This window comes from Eschrichtius robustus, chromosome 16 (genome assembly GCF_028021215.1).
Source record: "Eschrichtius robustus isolate mEscRob2 chromosome 16, mEscRob2.pri, whole genome shotgun sequence".
NCBI classification, from domain to species: Eukaryota; Metazoa; Chordata; class Mammalia; order Artiodactyla; family Eschrichtiidae; genus Eschrichtius; species Eschrichtius robustus.
In genome coordinates this window covers 54,251,084-54,273,996 of record NC_090839.1, presented here as the reverse complement: position 1 = coordinate 54,273,996, position 22,913 = coordinate 54,251,084, and the positions used below count along the sequence as shown (strand labels likewise).

The 22,913-nt window shown below is 51.7% G+C and overlaps 1 protein-coding gene across 1 annotated transcript; it reads left to right on the top strand.

The window, feature by feature from the left end:
- The first annotated feature begins 4,881 nt into the window (after positions 1 to 4,881).
- On the top strand, positions 4,882 to 22,746 carry NLRC3 (NLR family CARD domain containing 3). Its single transcript, XM_068524222.1, has 17 exons — positions 4,882 to 5,059; positions 5,158 to 6,907; positions 7,935 to 8,021; positions 11,331 to 11,414; positions 11,865 to 11,948; positions 13,676 to 13,759; positions 15,105 to 15,188; positions 15,780 to 15,863; positions 16,478 to 16,561; positions 17,089 to 17,172; positions 17,799 to 17,882; positions 18,361 to 18,444; positions 20,543 to 20,626; positions 21,048 to 21,131; positions 21,774 to 21,857; positions 22,255 to 22,338; positions 22,656 to 22,746. The coding sequence occupies exons 1-17, from the start codon at positions 4,882 to 4,884 to the stop codon at positions 22,744 to 22,746; spliced, it is 3,198 nt and encodes a 1,065-aa protein (XP_068380323.1).
- Positions 22,747 to 22,913: the final 167 nt, after the last annotated feature.

Genomic DNA, 22,913 nt, shown 5'->3' with positions numbered 1-22,913 from the left:
ATCCCACATGCTGCGGAGCAACTAAGCCCATGCGCCACAACTACTGAAGCCCGTGCGCCTAGAGCCCGTGCTCCACAACAAGAGAAGCCACCGCAATGAGAAGCCCGTGCACCACAACAAAGAGTAGCCCTCACTCGCCACAACTAGAGAAAGCCCATGCGCAGCAACGAAGACCCAACGCAGCCAAAAATAAATAAATAATAAATAAATGAATTAAAAAAAAAACCTTTATAACATTAAGAGACAAAAAAATACACTGTGGACATTTCCAGTTTGACCTTATTATTTTTTATGGCCACATAGTTTTCCACTGTTTAACTGCGCCAAAATAATTTCACCAATCCTCTTTGGATAGAAATTTAGTTTTTTTCCCCTTCAATTTCTTGTTGTTGTAAACAATGTTTCAGGATCATCCTTATAGTCACATCTCTGTGCACTTGCCCAATTATTTCTTTAGCATAAATTCCCAGAAGTGGAACTTCTGGATCAAAGATATTTAATGACAATAGATAATGATACATTATGATCCAGAATCATACTAATTTACCCTCCCACGAGCTATGCACTAAGATTCCTACTAATCCCACGTTCTCACCAATGCAGCCTGTTATGTCATTATAATAGCTCCTTGCTTTGTTTTTTCTTGATCATTAGTGGGATTGAGCATCTTTTCAATATCATGGTCACTTATACTTCTATGAATTATCTATGTCCTTTTTTCTATTTCTGTCTGGGTCCACAATTACCTGTCTGTGTCCATCATTCTATTTCTATTTCTATTCATTTCTATTTCGTTCTTATTGATTTTAAGAGTTCCTTATAAATTAAAGATATTAATGCTCTTTCATATATTTGCAAATGTTGAGTCTTGGCTTGAGGTTTTCCTCCAACTTTATTTGTGGCATCTATTATTATTTAGAAATATTCAATTAAGGCAAATCTGTTAGTCTTCCCCTTTATGACTCCTGGATTTTATGTCTTGCTTAAAAAAAAGCCTCCCTTACTGAAAGAATATTTTAAAATATTCTCTCATATTTTCTTATTGTGTTTTTATGGTTTTGTATTTAATCCAAACTGAAGTTAAATTTTGCACTTAATGTGAAGTAAAGTTCAAAAAAATTTTTTTTCATAGGCTGCCCAATACCACTGACTTGAAATGTTATTTTTGTCATATTACCAAATTCCTTCATATGTAAATAATATAAATATATATTTGTTCCTGGACTCTTTATTATGTTCTATTGACTTATGTTTCTATTTTTGTGCTATCCCACCCTGTTATACATAGCTTAATACTAATGGAAGATTATATTCAAGAATGCAAGTTTGGTTTGATGTTAGAAAATCTATTAGCATAGCTCACAGTTTTGTTTTGTTTTTTTGTTTTTGGCTGCGCCACGCAGCATACAATTCCCTGACCAGGGATCAGGCCCGTGCTCCTTGCAGTGGAAGCACAGAGTCTTAACCACTGGACTGCCAGGGAAGTCCCAGTGTAGTTCACGGTTTAAAGAAGAGATCTGAGGGACTTCCCTGGTGGTCCAGTGGGTAGGACTCCACGCTCCCAATGCAGGGGGCCTGGGTTCGATCTCTGGCTGGGGAACTAGATCCTACATGCATGCCTCAAGTAAGAAGCCCACATGCCACACCTAAGACCTGGCGCAGCCAAAATAAATTAATTAATAAAAATAGAATAAAATAAAATAAAATAAAGGAGAGATCTGATATACATCAGTCCCGTTGCTCCCTCCAGTGGCTTCGCACCACACTCAAATGCATCCAAACTCCTTAGGGGAGTGACCAGGTCTCAAGCCCCTCTGAGCTTCCCTCCCAACCCCCTTTGTGAGCCCACGTGCTCATTCACTGCATTCCAGCAACTCTGGCCTTTTCCTGCTGCTCTAACACGCAGGGTATTTACACTTGCTGTTCCCCTGGCTCTCTGCATGACTCTCGCCTTCTCACCTTTCAGGTCTCTGCTCATATGTAGCTTTCTCACAGAGTCCTTCCCTGGACACTGAAACTAAAGCACCCTCTCCCCCTGGACCCTGACCCTCTCCATCACTCACACGGTTTATTTTATTCAGGCACTAATCACCATCAGAACTGCCTTGCTTATTCACTTGCTTTCTTCTTTACTGTCATTATCCTCCACCCCCACCACACTCACAAGGTAAGAACTTTGTCTAATTGTTCACCTTTACATCACCAGTGCCTGGAACACACAGCAGGCCCCCTATAAATATCTGCCAGCTGGATGAATGATTGGAAGTAAATCATGCAATTATATCAATATTGCTAAAAAGTCTTTTGCTCATTTAACAGACATGCCTAAAACTTTTATAACATGTGTCAACATACCTTAAGAGGCAGGTAGATTATACAGCACAAGTGTTGCTGTCAGTGAAGCCTTGGTTTCTATTCCAACACAACTGCTTCCCACTCGTGGATCCTTGAGAAAGTCATTTAAACTCTCTGAGCCTCAGGGTCCTCATCTATAAAATGCGAGAAGTAATGGTAATGAGAGTTGTTACAAGGCGTAAATGAAATGATGTAAGTACAGTGCTTAACAAAACGTCTGAAACACAGTAAGCCTTCAACAAGTATTATATAATGTTACTTGAATGGCAATAAGAAAGGAGGAATTGAAGGAATCTTTTCCAAGAGGAGAAGAGAACTAATTAGAAACCGGTCACAAACATCAGGTCTAATGGTTTGGGCTAGAACCACTCCTGGGAGAGTCAGGAGTTAAGAAAACGATGCCTGCTACAACTGCTGTCCTTCAACATTGCTGGGGGCAGCGGTGGGGCTGGACCATGCAGAGAAATTGTTCAAAATAAGAGATGAAATTATTTGCATTGCAGTAATTCAAAAGCCTGAAGAGAGTTAACTGAAAAATGAGAACTAATGCGACTACTTAACATGTTGGTGGGATACAAGATAAAATACACAAAAATTGCCTTCTTTGACACCAACAAAATCCATAATAACAACAAGAACTATTTAAAAATACTTAGACACAAAGAAGAAATTGGCAAGATCTAGATAAGGAAAAATATAGTTTTAGCAAAAGATCTAAAGAAAAACCTCAATAATACCTCCATTAATCTGTGCACATTAACATGACTTAAACCAACACCCCATCCAGTTTTTTTCCTCCTTGGTTTTGACATTTAGAAAAATAAAATAAAACAGCCAGAAGGGTCCTGAAAAAGTGTAAGGAGCATGGCCTCATCCTGGCCTATTTCTTAAGTTCCCAGAATAGTTTAGTCAGCTCGGTTGGGCACCACCTACCTCAAATTCATTGCACTAACTCTTCAATATCACCGTGAACTGAATGGTTAGAAAATGCTATTTTACTTGTTGCCAAGCTTCTTTTAGCATTTTCCAGGTAGAAAGGTTCATCTCAAGTTAAAATGCCTGGGAAGCCCAATTCAAATCCAAGGTCAGCGAGTGTGTTGGATCCTAGGGGCTGTAGCCAGTGGCCCCCTCTTAAATGAATCACATTGGGACCCAGAGAGCTGCAGGGCTGGAGGGTGCGGGACCCAGAGAGCTGCAGGGCTGGAGGGTGCGGCTGTTTCAATGAGCTGCTGCCACCTGAAGCAGCAGGCATGACCTCTGCCCAGCCACACGCCCTGTTTTCTCCTAGACCCGTGGACAAAGGATGGCCGACCCCCGCCCCCTGAGTTCCTGGGGCCCTGCTGGAGGGGCTGCCGAGGGCTGGACATCCTGCCTGGGGCAGGTGAGGAGCGGCTGGGGGCGGGCTCAGGGTCCTCAAGTGTCCACCTTAGCTGACGGAGGGACACATGGGGGGGGCGGCCAGCCTTGGCAACAGGATCCACTCCAGTCCCCAGGGAGGGAAAGGAACGTGAGCAGGTGGGGCTCTGCCTCTCAGCGCCTCGGCATCACTTCCCAGCAGAAAACAGTGCTGCCTGCGGGTCAGGAGCCTCTGTGCTTCCCAGAGGCCCCAGGAACACAAATGAAAAGTAGCTGAGTAGCTGAACCAGCTCTCTCTTCCCTTTTGGCTCCTCCTTTCTTTCTTTTTTTTCTTCTTAAGTTAATAGACGTTAGTTTTTAGAGCAGTTTTAGGTTCACAGAAAGATCAAGTGGGAAATACAGAGATTTCCCTCTACCCCCAGCCCACCTACATGCACCCTTCCCCGACCAGAGGGGCACATTGGTTACAATCAGTTGACTTACACTGACACGTCACTATCACCCAGAGTCCAGAGCTGACATCAGTGTAACTCGTGGTGCCATACATTCTATGGGTTTGGACAAATGTACAATGACATGAATCTACCACTGCAGTATCATACAGAGTAGTTTCAGTGCCCTAAAAATCCTCTGTGCTCTGCCAATTCATCCTCCCTCCTCGCCCCAAACCCCTGCCAAACACTGATCCTTTTACTGTCACCATAGCTTTGCCTTTTCCAGGAGGCCATAGGATTGGAATCATACCACACGCAGCCTTTCCAGATTGGCCTCTTTCATCCTTCCCCTCTCGTGAGTGGAACTGTTCATAATCTCATCCTCTTTCCCAGGTTACAAATGAGGACACCACGGCACAGAGCACTCAGGTGGCCTGTCCAGTGTCGCAGAGCCAGTAAGTGACAGAGCTCAGATTTGAGCCCGGGGCCCCTGCACCTGAGCAAAGCTCCTGGCATCAGGGACTACTGTCACCATCCAGGAACAAACAGCCCTTCCAACCCTGTCCCGGAGGCCAGATCAAGAGCCACCCGTAGTTCAGGGCAGGAGAAAGGGTGGGTCCCCATTCTGCCCATCCCTTGAGGCTCGCTTAACCTGTCCCCAGGCCACTGATGGGCAGACAGAAGAAAGCAGATTCAGGCCCTCTCTCCACAGCTCCTGGCAGCAATCCCAGACCCCATGAGGAAGCAGGAGGTGCACACAAGCAGGGAGGCTGGCCAGGACCACGGTGCTGGCTCCCCAGCCGAGCAGGTGAAAGCCCTAGTGGACCTGCTGGCCGGGAAGGGCAGTCAGGGCTCCCAGGCCCTGCAGCCCCCTGACAGGACGCCAGAGTCCCCGCTGAGGCCCCACGGCAATGGTAAGCAGACAGACAGGGATCCCTGGGCCCTCTTCCCCTCCCCCACCCTCCCCTCCCCCACCCTCCCCCATCCCTCCCCTCTGGCTTCTGTCCAGCAGACTTGAGGATACAGAGGCACCGAGAGGCCCTTCTGAACAGGATGGGAGGCAGCCCTGAGCTGGGCAGCCCCTCCCCCAGGTTGACCAGCCTCCTGCTGGTGGAGGGCCTGATGGACCTGCAGCTGAGGGAACACGACTTCACGCAGGTGGAGGCCACGCGTGGGGGCTGGTGCTCCGCCAGGACCATCGCCCTGGACAGGCTCTTCCTGCCTCTGTCGCGGGTGTCCATCCCGCCCCGCATCTCCATCACCATTGGGGTGGCTGGCGTGGGCAAGACCACCCTGGTGAGGAACTTTGTCCACCTCTGGGCCCGGGGGCAGGTGGGCAAGGACTTCTCGCTGGTGCTGCCTTTGACCTTCCGGGATCTCAACACCCATGAGAAGCTGTCTGCAGACAGACTTGTCCACTCTGTCTTCCCACACGCGGGGGAGACTGGCCTGGCGTCAGCAGCCCTAACCAAAGTCCTCCTCGTCCTGGACGGCCTGGATGAGTGTAAGACGCCCCTGGACTTCTCCAACACCTTGCCCTGCACAGACTCCAAGAAGGAGATCCAAGTGGACCATCTGATCACCAACATCATCCGGGGCAACCTCTTCCCAGGTGTTTCTGTCTGGGTCACCTCCCGCCCCAGCGCGGCTGGCCAGATCCCGGGGGGCCTGGTGGACCGGATGACCGAGATCCGGGGCTTCAATGAGGAGGAGATCAAGATGTGTCTGGGGCAGATGTTCCCTGAGGACCAGGTCCTCTCGGGCTGGGTCCTGAGCCAGATGCAGGCTGACAGGGCCCTGTATCTGATGTGCGCCGTCCCAGCCTTCTGCCGGCTGGTGGGGTCAGTGCTGGGCCACCTGCACCGCAACAGGCCAGGGCCCCACGACACAGAGCTGTGGCCTCCGAGGACCCTGTGTGAACTCTACTCATGGTACTTCAGAATGGCCCTCAGCAGGGAGGGGCAGGAGAAGTGCAAGGCGAGCCCCCGTATTGAGCAGCTGGCCCACAGCTGCCGCAAGATGGTGGGGACACTGGGCCGGCTGGCCTTCCACGGGCTGGTCAGGAAGAAGTATGTGTTCTACGAACCAGACCTCAAGGTGTTCGGCGTGGACCTTGCTCTGCTGCAGACCACCCCGTGCAGCTGTTTCCTGCAGCGGGAGGAGACCCTGGCCTCCTCGGCAGCCTACTACTTCACCCACCTGTCCCTGCAGGAGTTTGTGGCAGCTGCCTACTACTACAGCGCGTCCAAGAGGGCCATCTTCGACCTCTTCACCGAGGGCGGCATGTCCTGGCCCCGGCTTGGCTTCCTCACGCACTTCAGGAGTGCGGCCCAGAGGGCCATGCAGGCCGAGGATGGGCGGCTCGACGTCTTCCTGCGCTTCCTCTCAGGCCTCTTGTCTCCGAGGGTCAACGCGCTGCTGGCCGGCTCCCTGCTGACCCAGGGTGAGCACCAGGGCTACCGGGCCCAGGTGGCCGAGCTCCTGCAGGGCTGCCTGCGCCCCAACATGGTGGTCTGCGCCCGGGCCATCAACGTCCTGCACTGCCTGCGCGAGCTGCAGCACACGGAGCTGGCCCACAGCGTGGAGGAGGCCATGGCAAGCGGGGGCCTGGCCGGGCTGACCAGCCCCCCACACCGCGCTGCCCTGGCCTACCTCCTGCAGGTGTCCGATGTCTGCGCCCAGGAGGCCAACCGGCCCCTGTACCTCAGCCAGGGGGTCCTCCAGAGCCTGCTGCCCCAGCTGCTCTACTGCCGGAGTCTGAGGTGGGCGCCAGTGTGGGGCTGTGTGGGGCGTGTGGGCAGAGGAGAGAGAGGGGACCTGGAGGGCTCCTCCCCTCCACCACGTCCCTCTGTGTCCATGTCCTGGGGCTGCTGTAACAAAGGACCACAGCCTGGGTGGCTTAAAATGACATGTTATTCTCTCCCAGTTCTGGAGGCTAGAGTCTAAGATCAAGGTGTCAGCAGGGCTGTGTTCCCTCTGAAACCTGTAGGGGAGGATCCTTGGGTCATTCCTGGCCTCTCCAGGCTTCAGTGTTTGCTGGCAATACTTGGCTTGTAGACGTATCACCACAGTCTCTGCCTCCGAGGTCACACGGCCACCTTCTCCGTGTCTGTCTTCATGTAGAGCTCTCCTCTCTTGTGAGGACACCAGTCACACTGGGTTACAGGCCACCCCACTCCACCTCATCTTAACTCATTACCCTGCAATGACCCTATTTCCAAATAAGGTCACATTCTTGAGGCACTGGGGGGGTTATGACACCAACATATCTTATAGGGGGACACAATTCAACCTACAATGCCCTGTAAACCATCCCAATGCTGACAGGCCACACCCATTCACTCCACTCTCAGCCCATCACCCTCTGTCCACTCTCTGGACCTTGGCGGAGGGAGGGGAAGGCTTAGGACAAGGGTCATTCAGGACCTCAGAGTAGCTTCTACATCCTCAGAAGGAGGAGAGCTAGCAACTGGTGTCCTGCACACGCATACAGACTGCGGGGCTGCTGGGAAGACATCCCTGTGGGTAGGAAACCCAGGGTTTACACCACTGAGCCTCCCAAGTCACTCTTGTAGGAAAACTCTGAGCATGTGGGTGTGCTGGCACGGATCTCCGAGCCTCACAGTGGGGGCTGCACTGGGATGGAGAGGAGGGGGAGGGAAAGGATCTCAGCCTGGGTGTCTGTGTAGCGCCCCCTCTGCTGCCTTGATGCCAGCCCTCTGCCAGGGGCCTCATCCCACCTGCCCATGGGCGGTGGGACTGTTCATTATTGCTGTTCCTCCTGACCAGGCTGGACACCAACCAGTTCCAGGACCCCATGATGGAGCTGCTGGGCAGTGTGCTGAGCGGGAAGGACTGCCGCATTCAGAGGATCAGGTAACACCGACCCAGGAGACCCTGCCCAGGCTGCCCACCTGTCTCTTGGTGTCCGGGGCTCTTTTCACATCCTCCTCTCTGCTCAAATGGCCAGGGGTGCTTTCAAAGTGAGGTGTCTTTGAGGCATGTGGCTCAGGATGCAGGCTGCTTGTTTCTGCTCATTCCGGAAAGTTCCAGAGGCTCAGGTACCTCATCTGTAAGAAGAGGGAAAGGATACGGTATGGGTCAGATGCTATCGTGGATACAGAACCATTTCTCCAGATGCTGTCTGTGCGGACATACCGCCAAGCCTGATTTACTCTAAATGCCTCACAAAGTTTGCCCTCAAATGGTATTTTGAGCACAGGACTGCATCTTTAAATAACACCCAAATTTTTAAATTAAAAAAAATTAATATTAATTAAAACAATTTTAAATTTAAACATTGCATTTTTAATAACATAATTAGATAGAGTTTATATGCTGACTGCAGAACAGATCTATGTGCTAATGAAATCACTCCTACATTGGGTTGGCCAAAAAGTTCGTTTGAGTTTTTCTACATCATCTTATGAAAAACCCGAACAAACTTTTTGGCCAACCCAATAACATCCAAGTGTGAGTTAACACTCTGATTCGTAGTTGAATCGATGTGATGACCTGAGGGTGGCTTTAGGAGAACTAGGGAGGTGAGTTTAGAGAACAGGACCCAGAGAGTAATTTTTCATCCTCACACATCCTCCAGCTTTTGAAATAATCTTTATCTGAGGAGACAAGAATATAGCATGAGTCCGGAGCAAAAGTAAGTCTTTGAGGATAGTGGTTAGAGTAGTGGTGAGCTCCACGTGACCTTGGACAGACACCTCTGTGCCTAAGAAGGGTAAACGGTATGGGTTCAGGGGTCCCCATGACCACCCTCAGGTTCAGTGAACTCACAGAACTCAGAAAAGCCACTATACCCACAGTTACGGTTCATTACACTGAAAGGATACACATTAAAATCTGCAAAGGGAACGGCCCTTGGGGCAGGGTCCCAGAGACCAGGCCAAGCTTCCAGCCGCCCTCTCCCAGCGGAGTTGAACAGAGAGCGCTTCCTACTCCCAGAGACCATGTGTGACAACACACATACGGAGCACTCCAACCAGGGAAGCTCACCCAAGCCTTGGTGTCCAGGGTTGTTACTGGGGGTTGGTCGTGAAGACACACCTGCCCACCGCATGCTGACCTTAGTCTCCAGCCCCTCCAGAGGTCAAGCTGACACTGCATGACCATAAATCCCATTGTGAGATAGGCTATCCATCAAGGCCCAAGGCCCCCAGGTAAACAGAGACGTTCCTACCAGGCAGGACATTCCAAGGGCTTAGAGGTCACCTCTCAGGAGCAGGAGCCAAAGTTAATCCTTTACTGCACACTGCCTCTTAGGGTTGCCACGAGGCTACATGAGTTAATTCACGGAAAGTTCTCAGGACAGGACAGCCACAGAGGAAGCACCGTGTAAGAGCCAGCTGTTAACTAGCAGGATCCTCTGGTTAGCCAGAAATGTAAATGCAATCTCTTAGAAAGAAACAAAATAATGACAATTTCTCATTATGAATATAGCTTCCTTCATGAGAACCTTCAGCAAAATAGCCAACTTTCAGTGTTTTGCTTAAAGGAATCTAGATAGTACTCAGAGATTTTTCTGAACAAAGCCCCAAACTTCTCTGGCCACACGCTCTCCTTCACCTCTCTATAGTTGGTCCTCAGTGCCACAGCCCTGTTTGAAATGTCCAAGGCATCCTTCATAAAATATTTTTTATAAAATGTTATAAAAGTCCTGGGGGTAGGGGATGGGGACAGAGGCTCTCTAGAAGCTGAGAACAGTTATATAGAAGGTGGTGGTCTGGATGAACAGTCTTCAAACTTTTTTTAAGCGACAGAACACTTTTTAAAAGTGGCATATGAGGGACTTCCCTGGTGGCACAGTGGTTAAGAATCCACCTGCCAATGCAGGGGACATGGGTTCGAGCCCTGGTCCGGGAAGATCCCACATGCCGCAGAGCAGCTAAGCCCGGGCACCACAACTACTGAGCCTGCGCTCTAGAGCCCGCAAGCCACAACTACTGAGCCCACGTGCCACAACTACTGAAGCCCGCGTGCCTAGAGCCCGTGCTCCACAATGAGAAGCCACTGCAACAAGAAGCCCGTGCACTGCAACGAAGAGTAGCCCCTGCTCGCTTCAACTAGAGAGAGCCCACGCGCAGCAACGAAGACCCAACGCCGCCAAATATAAACTAATTAATTTAAAAAAAAGTGGCATATGAGGCAGAATCCCAATTAGGCAGACAAAAGGGGGGCTGCTGGGATTGAAAGAAGTGGGGGGCAGAGCCTAGGCATTTGGTTTCCCCTCAGCCTCCTGAAGCTTTTCTGAAGAAACTTAGGGGCCGTTGAAACATAGCTTGAAAAGCACTGGGGATTCCAATTGTATCCCATGGGGCTGCCTCACATGTTAAAATGCCTAAGAAACTGTAAAGAACCTCAACAGATATCATTTCTGAAACTGGGTGTATGAAGCAACATTAAGTGGATCCCCAGCGTGTTCCTGGAATGCCTTTTTTTTTTTTGGCCACACCACGTGTCTTGTGGGATCTTAGTTCCTTGACCAGGGATCAAACCCACGCCCTCGGCAATGAAAGCACAGAGTCTTAACCACTGGACCACCGGGGAATTCCCTGGAATGCCCTTTCAAGGCAGACACAGATGTACATTTTGTTACTTCAAAGTTAATTTTATAATAACTCTACCATTTTCGTTTCTTGGATTAGAGAAAGGGCTGGGGTCAGGGGTGTGCTGGAACCGACTTCAGCCACCAGTTCATGAGAGCTGATTGTTACATTTTCAGAATTTTTACAAGCTGAGAGTGCTTGAAATTGGCCATGATGGGAGTATTTACACCATGGAAATTAGCCAACCCAACAAATCATGATTTTTGTATTTTGTTTTTTCCTGACAGCTGGTTTTCCAGCACACCCCTGGCTGGGAATCCCATGGTAGTCTTCAGTAATTGCCCGTACCCTCTGCTGTGCTGTTGGGGTAGAAGCTGTTGTGCTGGATTCTGAGCATACTTTCCCCTGGGACCCTCTGCTGGTGTGAGGGTCTGTCCGCCCACTCTGGCCCTACCTTGCCCATCTCAGAGGCTTTCCTGGGCCTGGCTTACCTGATCTCCACCTGAGTCCAGGCCCTGATGATGCTACGGTGGCTGACGGGTTTGGATCCCAGGCCTCGTGTTGCAGGATAGGTGGCAAGATTTACAGACCTTCATTAACCACTCCTCTCCCTCTCTTTGGGCAGCTTGGCTGAGAACCAGATCAGTAACAAAGGGGCGAAAGCTCTGGCCAGATCCCTCCTCGTCAACAGAAGTCTGACCACTCTGGAGTAAGTAGGACCCTTCACCCCTGGGACAGGGAGAGAGTGTGAGCCATCCTGTGAAGTCCCCTAGACCACACTCTTCTCAGCATGGGTTGGAAGGACAGCTGAGCAAGCAAAGTCTTGACTCCTGCTCAGCTGCTGGGACTCACCCAGTGAAGCGCCAGAATTTTGGCCTTGAACCTGGTGTTACCATCTCCTCTTCACACTTGGCCCAAGCCCACTAGTCCATCAGATCCTGCTTTCTTCTCCCCATCACATGGGGCCATCTTGGGGAACTCCTTCCTTGATCGCCTAAATAAGGATCTCTGCCCCAGTTCTACCGAACGTGAAATCCTAAACCCTGATGCATTCTTTACGAGGAGCATGGATTTAAAGGTCCATGTAACTTCTGTTCCTCCTTCCCTCCCTGGGAATTGGCTAAAAGAGAATGGTTCTTCCTCTCTCTTCCTCTGCCAGCCTCCACAGTAACTCCATTGGACCTCAAGGGGCCAAGGCACTGGCAGATGCTCTGAAGATCAACCGCACTCTGGCCTCTCTGAGGTACGTGTCACCCGCTCCCTGTCTCTCTGCCCCCAGGAGGCGGCCCAGAGAACCCTCTCATCAGGTGCCACTCATGGAGTGGGAGGTAATTCAAAATGGTGGCCATGAGATACTGGCTTCCACCCAGTGGATGCCAGGGGATCTTGTATCCTAAGCAAGTTTCTAAGTTCAGCTCTTCCCTGGTCATTGTGCCTGTGTTTATGGCCTGAACAGGGGATGGAGGAGAAGAGGGGAGGAGGTATATGGAGGTTTGAAGGACAAAATAATCTATGAGGAAAAGCTCTTGTCCTCCATTGAGTAGGAAATCCCCAAGGCCATGGCATCAGAATGATCCCCTGCGGTGTTTTCCAAGACACTGAAATCCCATCTTCCAGATGGTTCCTATGGTGTGGTGTGGTTTGCTGGGCTCCTTTTAGGGGCCAGTGGTTGTATCCATCCTTAGCGGAGCGTGTCCTGTCATTTTGTTTTGTTTTGTTCATTTATGTATTTATTTTTATTGAGGCGAAATTCACATAAAATTCACCATTTTTTTTAACAATCTTTTTTTTTTAAACACCACTATTTTATTTATTATTTATTATTTTTTAATTTTTTTGGCTGTGTTGGGTCTTCGCTTCTGTGCGAGGGCTTTCTCTAGTTGTGGCAAGCGGGGGCCACTCTTCATCGCGGTGCGCGGGCCTTTTCACTGTCGCGGCCTCTCTTGTTGCTGGGCACAGGCTCCAGACGCGCAGGCTCAGTAGTTGTGGCTCACGGGCCTAGTTGCTCCGCGGCATGTGGGATCTTCCCAGACCAGGGCTCGAACCCGTGTCCCCTGCATTGGCAGGCAGATTCTCAACCACTGCGCCACCAGGGAAGCCCAAAATTCACCATTTTAAAGTGTACAATTCAATGGCATTTAGTACATTCACAGTTGTGCAACCAACACCTCTATCTAGTTCCAAAATATTTGCATCACCCTAAAAGGAGACACTATACCCATTAGCAATCACTTCCCATTCTCCCCTCCCCTCAGCCCCTGGCAACCACCAATCTGCTTTCTGTCTGTATGTTTACCTATTCTGGATATTTCATATAAATGGAATCAAACAATAAGACTTTTTGTGTCTATCTTCTTTCACTTAGTATAATGTTTTCAAGGTTCATCCACATTGTAGCACGTGCCAGTATTTCATTCCATTTCATGGCTGAATAATATTCCATTACATGGACAGACCACAATTTGTTTATCCATTCATCAGCTGATGGACACTTGGGTTGTTTCCACCTAGTGGCTATTGTGCTGTACACATCTCTGTACAAGTATTTGAAGACTTTTTTTCAATCCTTTTGGGTAGATATACATAGGAGTGGAATTTGCTGGGTCACCTGGTAACCCTATGTTTAACCTTTTGAGTAACTGTCAGACTGCTTTCCTCAAAGGCCATACCATTTGACATTCCCACCAGCAGCCGATGAGGGTTCCAATTTCTCCACATCCTCACCAACACCTGGGTGCTGTGGCTTTTAGCTGTAATTGGGACTATCGATGACCTTGTCATTATGATCTAGATACCATGGGCACCTTGTCCCCAGTCAGCAGGCAAGTGCTTAGAGACCCAGAGGAAAACCTAAGGCCAAAGCAGCAGTGGGAAGGGCCAGTTGTTTCCCCACTTCCTGGGTAGTGAGGGTGAGGGCATGCCAGGCACCCTCCTATGCTCCATCAGTGATGCACCTCTTTGCTTCCACAGCCTCCAGAGCAACAGGATCAGGGATGACGGTGCCAGGTCCATGGCTGAGGCCTTGGCTGCCAACCGGACCCTCTCCGTGCTGCAGTGAGTGGGCATGCTGGCTGGCAGAGAACGTTTCCTCTTCTCTCTTCTCCTCCAAGGGCCTGTCTGTTTTCTGCATGGAGGGATGGATGGGACAAAGCCCTGAGGCTTTCTGATCCATCTGGATGGCCCCTGGAAAACCTGATGTCCACTGCTTTTCCAGAGAACAGGTGTGGGGGAAATAATTAAAAATAAAGCCTCCTGCCAACCCAGAAAATCCTCTCCACAAATGTAGAAAAGTACGAAACAGCTTAATTCCTGGAATAAGCATTCAGCTAGCCTGCAATGAGCATCAAAGGCAATCCACCAATGGGATGGCAAAGACAGAAAAGAATCTCACCCTTTCCTACAGTCAAGCAGATACAACCCATTACATAAGTGTTTTCAAGAAAAACCACAACTTGCCCTCAAATAAGAGGACTGGACAGAACCATTTGTCACACTTACCTTATACTAAATTTGCCTGTTATTTGGGGGTAGCCATCTGTGTTTGCTACCTGCCTTTATCCCAAGGAAAATGAAACTTCTCACATCTTTATGACCAGCAGGTACTTACAGCTTGGAGCAGGTGTTCTCTTACTTGATGTGCACAGTTCAAAGAGATGGCTCCAAGGCCCTTACAAAAGATATTCCTAGGCTATAAACTTGCCAAGAGGTTTACTTCTAGCTCTTAAAAAGATTTACATACTCTCAAAGGGACAAGGAAAGGATTTACAATCCCAAGTTTTCTCAAGGAAATACTCTAAGGGAGGGGAGGGGAGGGTTTTTTTTCCCTTTGTAACCAGGGAAAATTCCATTTTGTTTAGAGTGTACTTAGCCTCACACAGAAGAGGTCCTGCCCTGCCTGTCCTTCTAGGATGAGTACAGGGGTTCTCCTGTAACATCTCCCTCCTCCAGATTTAGTATAAGAGGAAGAAGCTTTTGAAGACGAGGCACCTAAGTGAGGGTCTGCCCTTGGGAGGACTGTAGGGTTGCAGGACAGGCTGCTGGCTGGTCTGGATGGAGGCAGACTGCTGAGTGTTGAGAAGGCTGGTCAGGTGAGGGGCCAGTGGGACTTGTACGTGGAAATCTCCAGTTTGGAGGTTGCTGGATATTAACAGTGTCCGCTGGTCACTGCTTTCTGGCCCCTGAAGGGAAGGCCCAACGGTTCTTGTCTCTTAACTCTTCACATCAGTCTATTAGCAACACTTTGGCAACAATCCACAGACCTTTCCTGGAGACCCCTCCCCCCATGCTGCGATAAACAGAGACGGCACTTGAGTAGTCTCTGACCTCTCACCTTGAACCAGACTGTCCTTGGCCTGGGAATGGTTGTGACCAGCTTTGCTGAAGGACCCCTCTCCTACAGCCTGCAGAAGAACAGCATCGGGCCAGTGGGAATCCAGCAGATGGCAGATGCCCTGAAGCAGAACAGGAGTCTGAAGGAGCTCATGTGAGAAATGCAGAAGGGCCAAACTGGTATCCTCCATGCCTGCCACAATGCCCAGCCCATCACAAATATTTGTGAACAAGGGGTTGGATGGATGGGTAGATGGATGGATGAGTGGGCAGATGAGTGGGTGGGTGAGTGCATGGATGGATGAATGGATGAGTGAGTGAGTGGGTGACTGGATGGATGAATGAATGTGTGGGCGCAAGATAGCTGGCTTTGGACTCCAATGCCCTGGACCAGGAGAATGGAGATCCAGATTCCCAGGAATGAGTGAGCCCCAACTGTCTCAGACTCACATTTACTGTCTTCCCAGCTGGTAGAAGAAAACACCATCCCAGCCACCTTCACATAAAGTATCACAAATACCCCTCACTAAAGAGTTGGCCCTGCCAACCCTGTCAAGGAATCAAGAAAGACTTTGCTACCTTGATCTCTTACGGAGGCTACCCACCAACCAGCCTCAGGCAGAAGAAACTGTGCCCTGGGCACCCTTGAGACAACAGAGACAGCCCTTCCCTGGAGGGCTTCCTGAACTCTGATCCCCTAGCCTCGCCCTACCAGGCTGCTCCACCCATGTCCCATCTCTTGCAGGTTCTCCAGTAACAGCATTGGCGATGGAGGTGCCAAGGCCCTGGCAGAGGCCCTGAAGGTGAACCAGGGCCTGAAGAGCCTGGAGTGAGTCTCCAGGGGTGGCTGTGGGCAGAGGGTGACTCCCCACCTGGGTTCCCATCCAGCAAGTGGGTGGGTCCTGGAGGAGGGCTGTCAGTCAGGACCACTTCCCTGTCAGAACCCAGCCAACCACCGACCCTGGGCATACTGTGATCTTAGTGTCTCTCCCTCCAGCCCACCCAAGTGGACAGTCAGGGTCGGCGCTGGTTCTGGAATTTTCAGTGACAAGCACTGAGTGTACTTTAGAAGCTGGCACAGGTGGCTGCAGAGGGGGCTGGCTCCAAGGGCCTTGGTGGGGAGTGGGGAGCTCAGTGCTGTCCCCATAATGGGAACACTCAGCTGCACCACTTTCTCTGGGGGCTGCAGACACATGTCCCCCCCAGAAGCCATGTGGAGCCACTCAAATCAAGGCAGCGTGTAAACTTTGACACTGGTTGTGCTAGACCCACCTGCCCTGACCTAGCAGGAGCCGGAATGCGGGGAACGGGATGAGAAGGGCCGTGGGGGCAGCACAGGTTTCCCCCAACTCCCTGCTGAACTCAGTGCCTGCAGCCCCAGGCTGGACTCCCTCCGCGTCCTGAGACAGCCACGCCAAAGTGCGCCCTGTCCTCTGTCTGCAGCCTGCAAAGCAATTCCATCAGTGACCTGGGAGTGGCAGCGCTGATGGAAGCCCTCTGCACCAACCAGACGCTCCTCAGCCTCAAGTAAGTCCCTGCCTCCCTCTCCATCTGAGGGTGTCCCTTTGGCCAGGGGGTCTGAAGGGACTTTGGGACGTGGAAGGAAAGGCTGGTGCTGAGAAGCCCACACCCCCACCTCCAGGGGCCTGTGACGGGGAAGACCTATGGTTGGGCAGCTTGGCTCTGAAGCCTGGCATCCTGCGCTCCCCCTGCTCGCTGGGGAGGCAGGGGCAGCTCTGGCCCTCAGCTGGCCATATCTGCAGCTCCCTTCCTACGGGCAAGCCTGTAGGCACCCAAGCATGCTGGCCTGCCCCTCCTTTCACACCTCTGAGGTCCTGTCATCTTATCCTCTTCCTCCTGGACTGTCTGTCCAACTGCTGACAGTCCTGGGGGGGGGGGGACATCCGGCTGGTGAGCCGTTGGAGGGGGACTTCCTAGAGCAGGCTCTTCCCACCTTGGCCCAGGTCCCACCTGGGGCTCTCAGCTTCTCACAGCCTGAGCACCTGGCAGGCCTCCCCTGTCAGTCAGCAGTTCAGGGTCCTCTCTTTCCTCAGCCTTCGAGAAAACTCCATCAGCCCGGAGGGAGCCCAGGATCTGGCTCGCGCTCTCCGCACCAACAGCACCCTGAAGAGCCTGGAGTACGTGAGGGGGCAGGCTGTACTTCCTAAGGCTCTTTATGCCACCCAGGGCCTCACTCACCCAGAGCTGGGAGCTGACAGCAGACCCTCGGCGCCCCCGCCATTGTGCGAGAAGGACCTGATTGGTGGGGGGGACTGGGAGACCTGCTGCCCGGTGGCTACCCGGACACAAGTCCCCCCTCTATGTCGTAAATTACAGGAGGATGAAGTGAGTGGCGACACTCTCCCTGCCCTGACCCCCTGACCCCCACTCCCTGGCAACAATATATGAGCAAGTGGGAGGGGCTCCCAGCACAGGGATCAGGAATGAGTGAGTCCCCGGGCGGCTCTGCCACCTCCTGGCAGGTGACCTGTCATGGAAGCTCACTGAGCAGAGCCTGCCCCCTGCCCCCCACCCCCCGTGGGGTTGCCAGGATGCAGTTCAATGGTCCAGGACACGTGCTGGGCACAGTACCTGGCACATTCAAGTGCCTCAAGAGCGTGAGCCAGGCAATCCCAGGAGACGCGATGCAGTCCTGGGGTGGGGGGTTGGGGACAACACGGCAGTGGTCTGGATCCCCCAGCGAGCAAGAACGGGGGTTGCACTGCCAGCTCCCACTCACTTGCCCCTGTTCACCTCCTCCCAGCCTGACAGCCAACCTGCTCCATGACCAGGGCGCCCAGGCCATCGCAGCAGCAGTGAGAGAAAACCGCGCCCTCACATCCCTTCAGTGAGTCTTCGACGCACCCTCCCTGCCCTGTCCATTTGTCTGCTCACAGAGCTGAAGGACCACACTCAAACCAGGGGAGGCAGAAGGCCAAGTCCGGCTTAGGGTGCCCCCCACCCCCGCCAGCAACATGGCCTCAGGGCCTCTAGGCTGTGCCCTGCCCCGTGCTCTGCTCCCTGGGGCCGATCCACGGAGAGAGGCCAATGGTGGGAGGTGTGTGCCCACGCTGTGCTTCTGTCACATGCTTCATGCAGGGCCACTTGGAGTCTATGTGAGCCTGTCCCTGTGCCCTCCACTAACCAGAGTGCACGTAGGCCCCTTGGGACTAGCCTGAGTGGGGGCTGCAGGCGTTCTGCCCACCTTGGTCAGGAACCCCATTCCCTGCAGTCACTCTCCCAGGAGAAGCCCCTTCTTTCTGGAGCCCCTAGGACCTCCTGGGCTCTGCCCTGGGCCACGCAGTCATGTGTGTGTGTCTGCCCAGCCTGCAGTGGAACTTTATCCAGGCCGGCGCCGCCAAGGCCCTGGGACAAGCACTACAGCTCAACACGAGCCTGACCAGCCTTGAGTAAGTGGGGCCTCCGCAGGGGGGGAGAGGGGGCAGGGAAATCTGCAACCTCGGTGCCCACCAGGTGCAGGGCTCGCACCCTCAGCACACAGCCTCCTCTGCTCTAAGGCCAGCAGGCAGGTTTCCATCTCATCTGCTATTAAAAAAAAACAGCTTTGTTGAGATATAATCCACCCATTTAAGGTGTACACGTCGCTGGTTTCTAGTATATTCACAGAGTTGTGCAGTATCACTGCAATCAAATTTAGGACCTTTCAATCACCCCAAAAGAAACTTCATACTCATTAGCAGTCACTCCCCATTCCCCCCCGCCCCCACAACCAAGTCCCCCAGTTCCCTAATCTACTGTCTCTATGGATTTACCTGTTTTGGACATTTCATGTAAATGAAGTCTTTCATGACTCACGTCTTTCATTTAGTATAATGTTTTCAAGGTTCATCTGCATTGCAGCATGTATCAGTACTTCATTCCTTTTTATGAGTAAATAATATTCCACTGCATGGACAGACATTATGTTTATCCACTCACCCACTGATGGACACTTGGGTTGTTTCCACTTTTTGGCTATTATGAATAATGCTGCTATGAACATTCATGCACAAGTTTCCGTGTGGACACATGCTTTTAATTCTCTTGTGTGTACACCTGGGAGCAGAAATGCTGGGTCAGATGGTCACTCCGTGTTTAACCTTTGAGCCTCATCTGCTTTTCATGCCGAATACTTCTCCCTCAACTTTCAAGATATCCCTTCTCTGGCTGGTCCTTCTGTTTGACTCTGAATATGGTACTCCTCAAGGTTCTGTCCTGGGTCATCTTCCCTTGAATGATGTCTCCTTCTAGAAGCTCCTTCTCACCCAGGGCTCCAATTCCCTTCAAAGTCCTGGTGGCCCCCACGTCTATAGCTCAGACCTCTCTCCTGAGCTCCAGACCCACGTGTCCACTGCCCACTCCACTTCCCACTGGGTGGACCTGACTTATCTCCCCCACAAGTCTGCTTCTTGGTTCCTCACCTTGTGAGGGGATCCAGCAACCAACTGTGCAAGCTAGAAACATCGCCTTCATTCTCACTTCCCACCTGCACCCCATCTCCAGATCCCGTCAATTCTTCTCCCAACGTTCCACCCACCCACCCTCTACCCTCACGGCCGCTGTCCAGGCCGCCAGCAGCACTCACCTGCATCACTGCCGCAGCCTCCACATCCGTCCATCCTCATACTGCTGGCCGAAGATCCTTCCCAAACGTAAATCTGTTCCCATCCTAGATAAGATGTTTAAATGGCTGCCTGGTGCCTGCAGAGTGAAGTCCAAACCTTAGCGTGGCTTCCAAGGCCCCTAAAGATCTGCTTCCTTTGCACCCCCTCAGCCTCATTACACACTCCAGCAACTCAACTCGATTTCTTTGGGTTTCTTAGATGTGCCAGGCCCTCCCCCCTCTCTCACCTGCAGGTTTGGTTTAGACCTATTTCTGCTGGGCAGCCTCTGTGACTACACTGGGGAAGGAGACTCCACAGGGCCCTCCCAGCACCCTGCAGTTGGTAACTCTCATCTCATAGGTCTCCCCACCTGAGTTCCAAGAAGCTGGAACTGGGCTTGCTGGCACCCAACATACTCAAATGTCTGTTAAAATTATCATTGCAAACTGCTCCCTCAAACATACCAACGTCCACTTGAACTAAACTCTTAATCATTTATTGCTCCAGGGCCTGCCACTTTCCTCCAATGTGGAAGGAAAGGGGGGGAAAAAAGATGTAAAACACTGACCAGCAAGAATGGCCCGAGGATTGAGCGCTTTGATTTTCTGGATGGCTTTGCAAAGCACACCAAGCTCTTATTGACAGCATGTCCACGTGTCCCTTTTCTGGTTTGGCTCTGACAGTCCAGACTCATGCAGACCCCAGACCCCTGAGCACGTGCATTAGGTGGCCATGGGGCTGCAGTGGCCACACAGGAGGCACAGTGATCCCCAGGGTGACCCCAGGAAGATGGTCTGCTATGGTGTGTGTGGTCTGATTTAAATCTAGAAGGTCCATGCTCAGCATGTCCTGCCACAGCACTGGTCCCTGTTCCGTGCACCCAGAGTTCAGGCTCTATGTTCAGTTTACAGGAAAATGCCATCGGGGACGAAGGCGCTTCTGCAGTGGCCAGTGCGCTAAAGGCGAACACAGCCCTCACTGCTCTCTAGTAAGTCCTGATATGCACAGCAGCCCAGGAAGCTAGCTCTTAATCATCCTTTCACATTAACCGTCATTTTTGTTTCCTAGTCAAGGAAGGTGGGTTTGATTTTCCTAATATTAGCAATTGGGTCACCAGACATCTAGAAAAAACTAGGGGGGCAGGGAGTACTACCCCCCAAACTCTCCAGGAGACCACCTCTACTTCCTATATCCATAGCATCCAGATCTCTGTCAGGCATCAGTGCAGGCAGGAGATGCAGCATTCTCTGGACAGACCAGGGCCAACAACTTTCAGTGCTATTTCACCACTTTCAGCCCTAAGTCAAGGGGTAGTGGAAATGAAGGGCGAGTATGGATGCAGTTGGGCCCGGGTGGGTGTGAGGGCCGGAGAGGCTGCCTGTCTGTGTTGACTGCATCTCCTTTTACAGTCTCCAGGTGGCTTCCATTGGTGCCCCTGGGGCCCAGGCACTCGGAGAGGCCCTGGCTGTGAACAGAACCTTGGAGATTCTTGAGTAAGTATTCCAGTCTCTGGCTACAGCCTCTTGCCCAAAGAAACCAAGCTGTTGACTCACAATGAATAGATATGGAAGGGGGAAATGTACATGGAAACTCCCAAATCATTTAAATATCTTCACGTAGATCGGGAAGGACCCAGCTTCCCCAACCCCATGTCACCCCTTTTCCTGGGAGTCACTCGCTGGTCCTCTCCTTGGCCTTGCCCAGGCTGAACATGTCCCCAGGCCTGGGGTGGCCAGTGGCCACTGACCCGGTCTGCGAGAAGATCAAACCTGGGGCCCCAATCTCTGTGGGGCTCTCAGGATGTCTGGGTCATCCCTGCTCCTGCAGTTCTGTGGCTCCGAGCACACGGGCACCTCTGGATGGAGGGTTGCCGCTCCGGTCTCGGCCCAGCTCTTTCTTTGGAATGAAAACGGAGGATAAGAGTTCCAACAAACCACCAGGTTGGGCCGGCCTCACCCCTCCCAGCGTCCTGCTCCCCAGAGCCAATTTCCGTTCTGTGCCCAGGAGTGAGGAAGGAGCAACCTCACCGCACCCGCCACCCCTGTTGTTGCTAAGTAACTCATGGTCACCTGAAGAGGTACCGTGTTCACCTCTCAGCTGTCACTGTGCCTTAGGGTTCCTGTCTTTCCCAACAGCTTAAGAGGAAATGCCATTGGGGTGGCCGGAGCCAAAGCCCTGGCGAATGCTCTGAAGGTCAACTCAAGTCTCCAAAGACTCAAGTGAGTGGTTGTATAGACCTACCTGCATCTTAGAGCAGCAGACTTCTTCTCTTCTGGAACCTCCCCCGTGGCATAAGACGCTCTTGATTTCCTCTGTAGCTGCTTCCTTCCGAGTACAAATAGCTGACACTATTCTGATTACTACAGTCCATATTGTGGATGGGTTTGTTCACTTCTGCATTTTTGGTCTTATGTCCTCCATGGCACCTGGACGAGACAACCTGGCAGCCTGCAGACACAGGTCTCAGGGTTAAATGCCACTTCGCTGTTGCTATGGCGCCTGTGGACAAATCAGTCTCAGACTTGTCCCCCTCAAGATAGTGCAGTGCTGCTTCCTGCGGAGTGTTCTTCTGTCCTGAATGGCTCACTGTGGTGTCTGCATCTTTTCTCTGCCTAGTCTCCAAGAGAATTCCTTGGGAATGGACGGGGCGATATGTGTTGCCACCGCACTGTCTGGAAACCACGGGCTACAGCACATCAAGTGAGTGGGGCTCGACAGCATCTGCCCGTTCCTGCCATCCTTGCTCACCCTTAGAATTTGCTCCCAGGGCAGACCCTGCCTTCCGCCTGAGTCTCGGAGCCGGCTGACTCCCAGGCCCCTTAGCAGCTCTGCAAGGGAACTCAGTATAAGAGGGAGCCATGCTGAGCCTTGTCCACGGGAGGAATCCTGGAAGCACAAAGGTTTCACACTGGGTTCTGCATTTTATGTAGTGACCATCTGCTCTTTACTAATGAGAATCTTCAGGCCTCCAGCCCTTCAGTCAATTTCTCAAGCCCTGTCCTAATCCTCTCTTCTAGTCTCCAGGGAAATCACATTGGAGAACCTGGTGCCAGGATGATCTCAGAGGCTATCAAGACAAATGCTTCCTCATGCACTGTTGAAATGTGAGCAAAACAAGTTCCTGGTGGACCAGGCAGAAGAACGGCAGAGACACAGCTGGGAGCTTTCCAACAAAAAGACCACTTTCCAGGTGCCTTCCTGTGTTCTGGGAATGATGCTGACCTGCAGGAGAGCTGGTCTCCTGCAAGGAGGCAGGAGTGGTGCTGCCAGAGGAG

Coding starts and splice junctions, on each gene's coding strand:
- NLRC3 (XM_068524222.1), top strand. CDS start 4,882: ATGAGGAAGCAGGAGGTGCACACAAGCAGGGAGGCTGGCCAGGACCAC. Junction 11,949..13,675: donor CGCACTCTGGCCTCTCTGAG/GTACGTGTCACC, acceptor TTGCTTCCACAG/CCTCCAGAGCAACAGGATCA. Junction 15,189..15,779: donor AGGAGTCTGAAGGAGCTCAT/GTGAGAAATGCA, acceptor CATCTCTTGCAG/GTTCTCCAGTAACAGCATTG.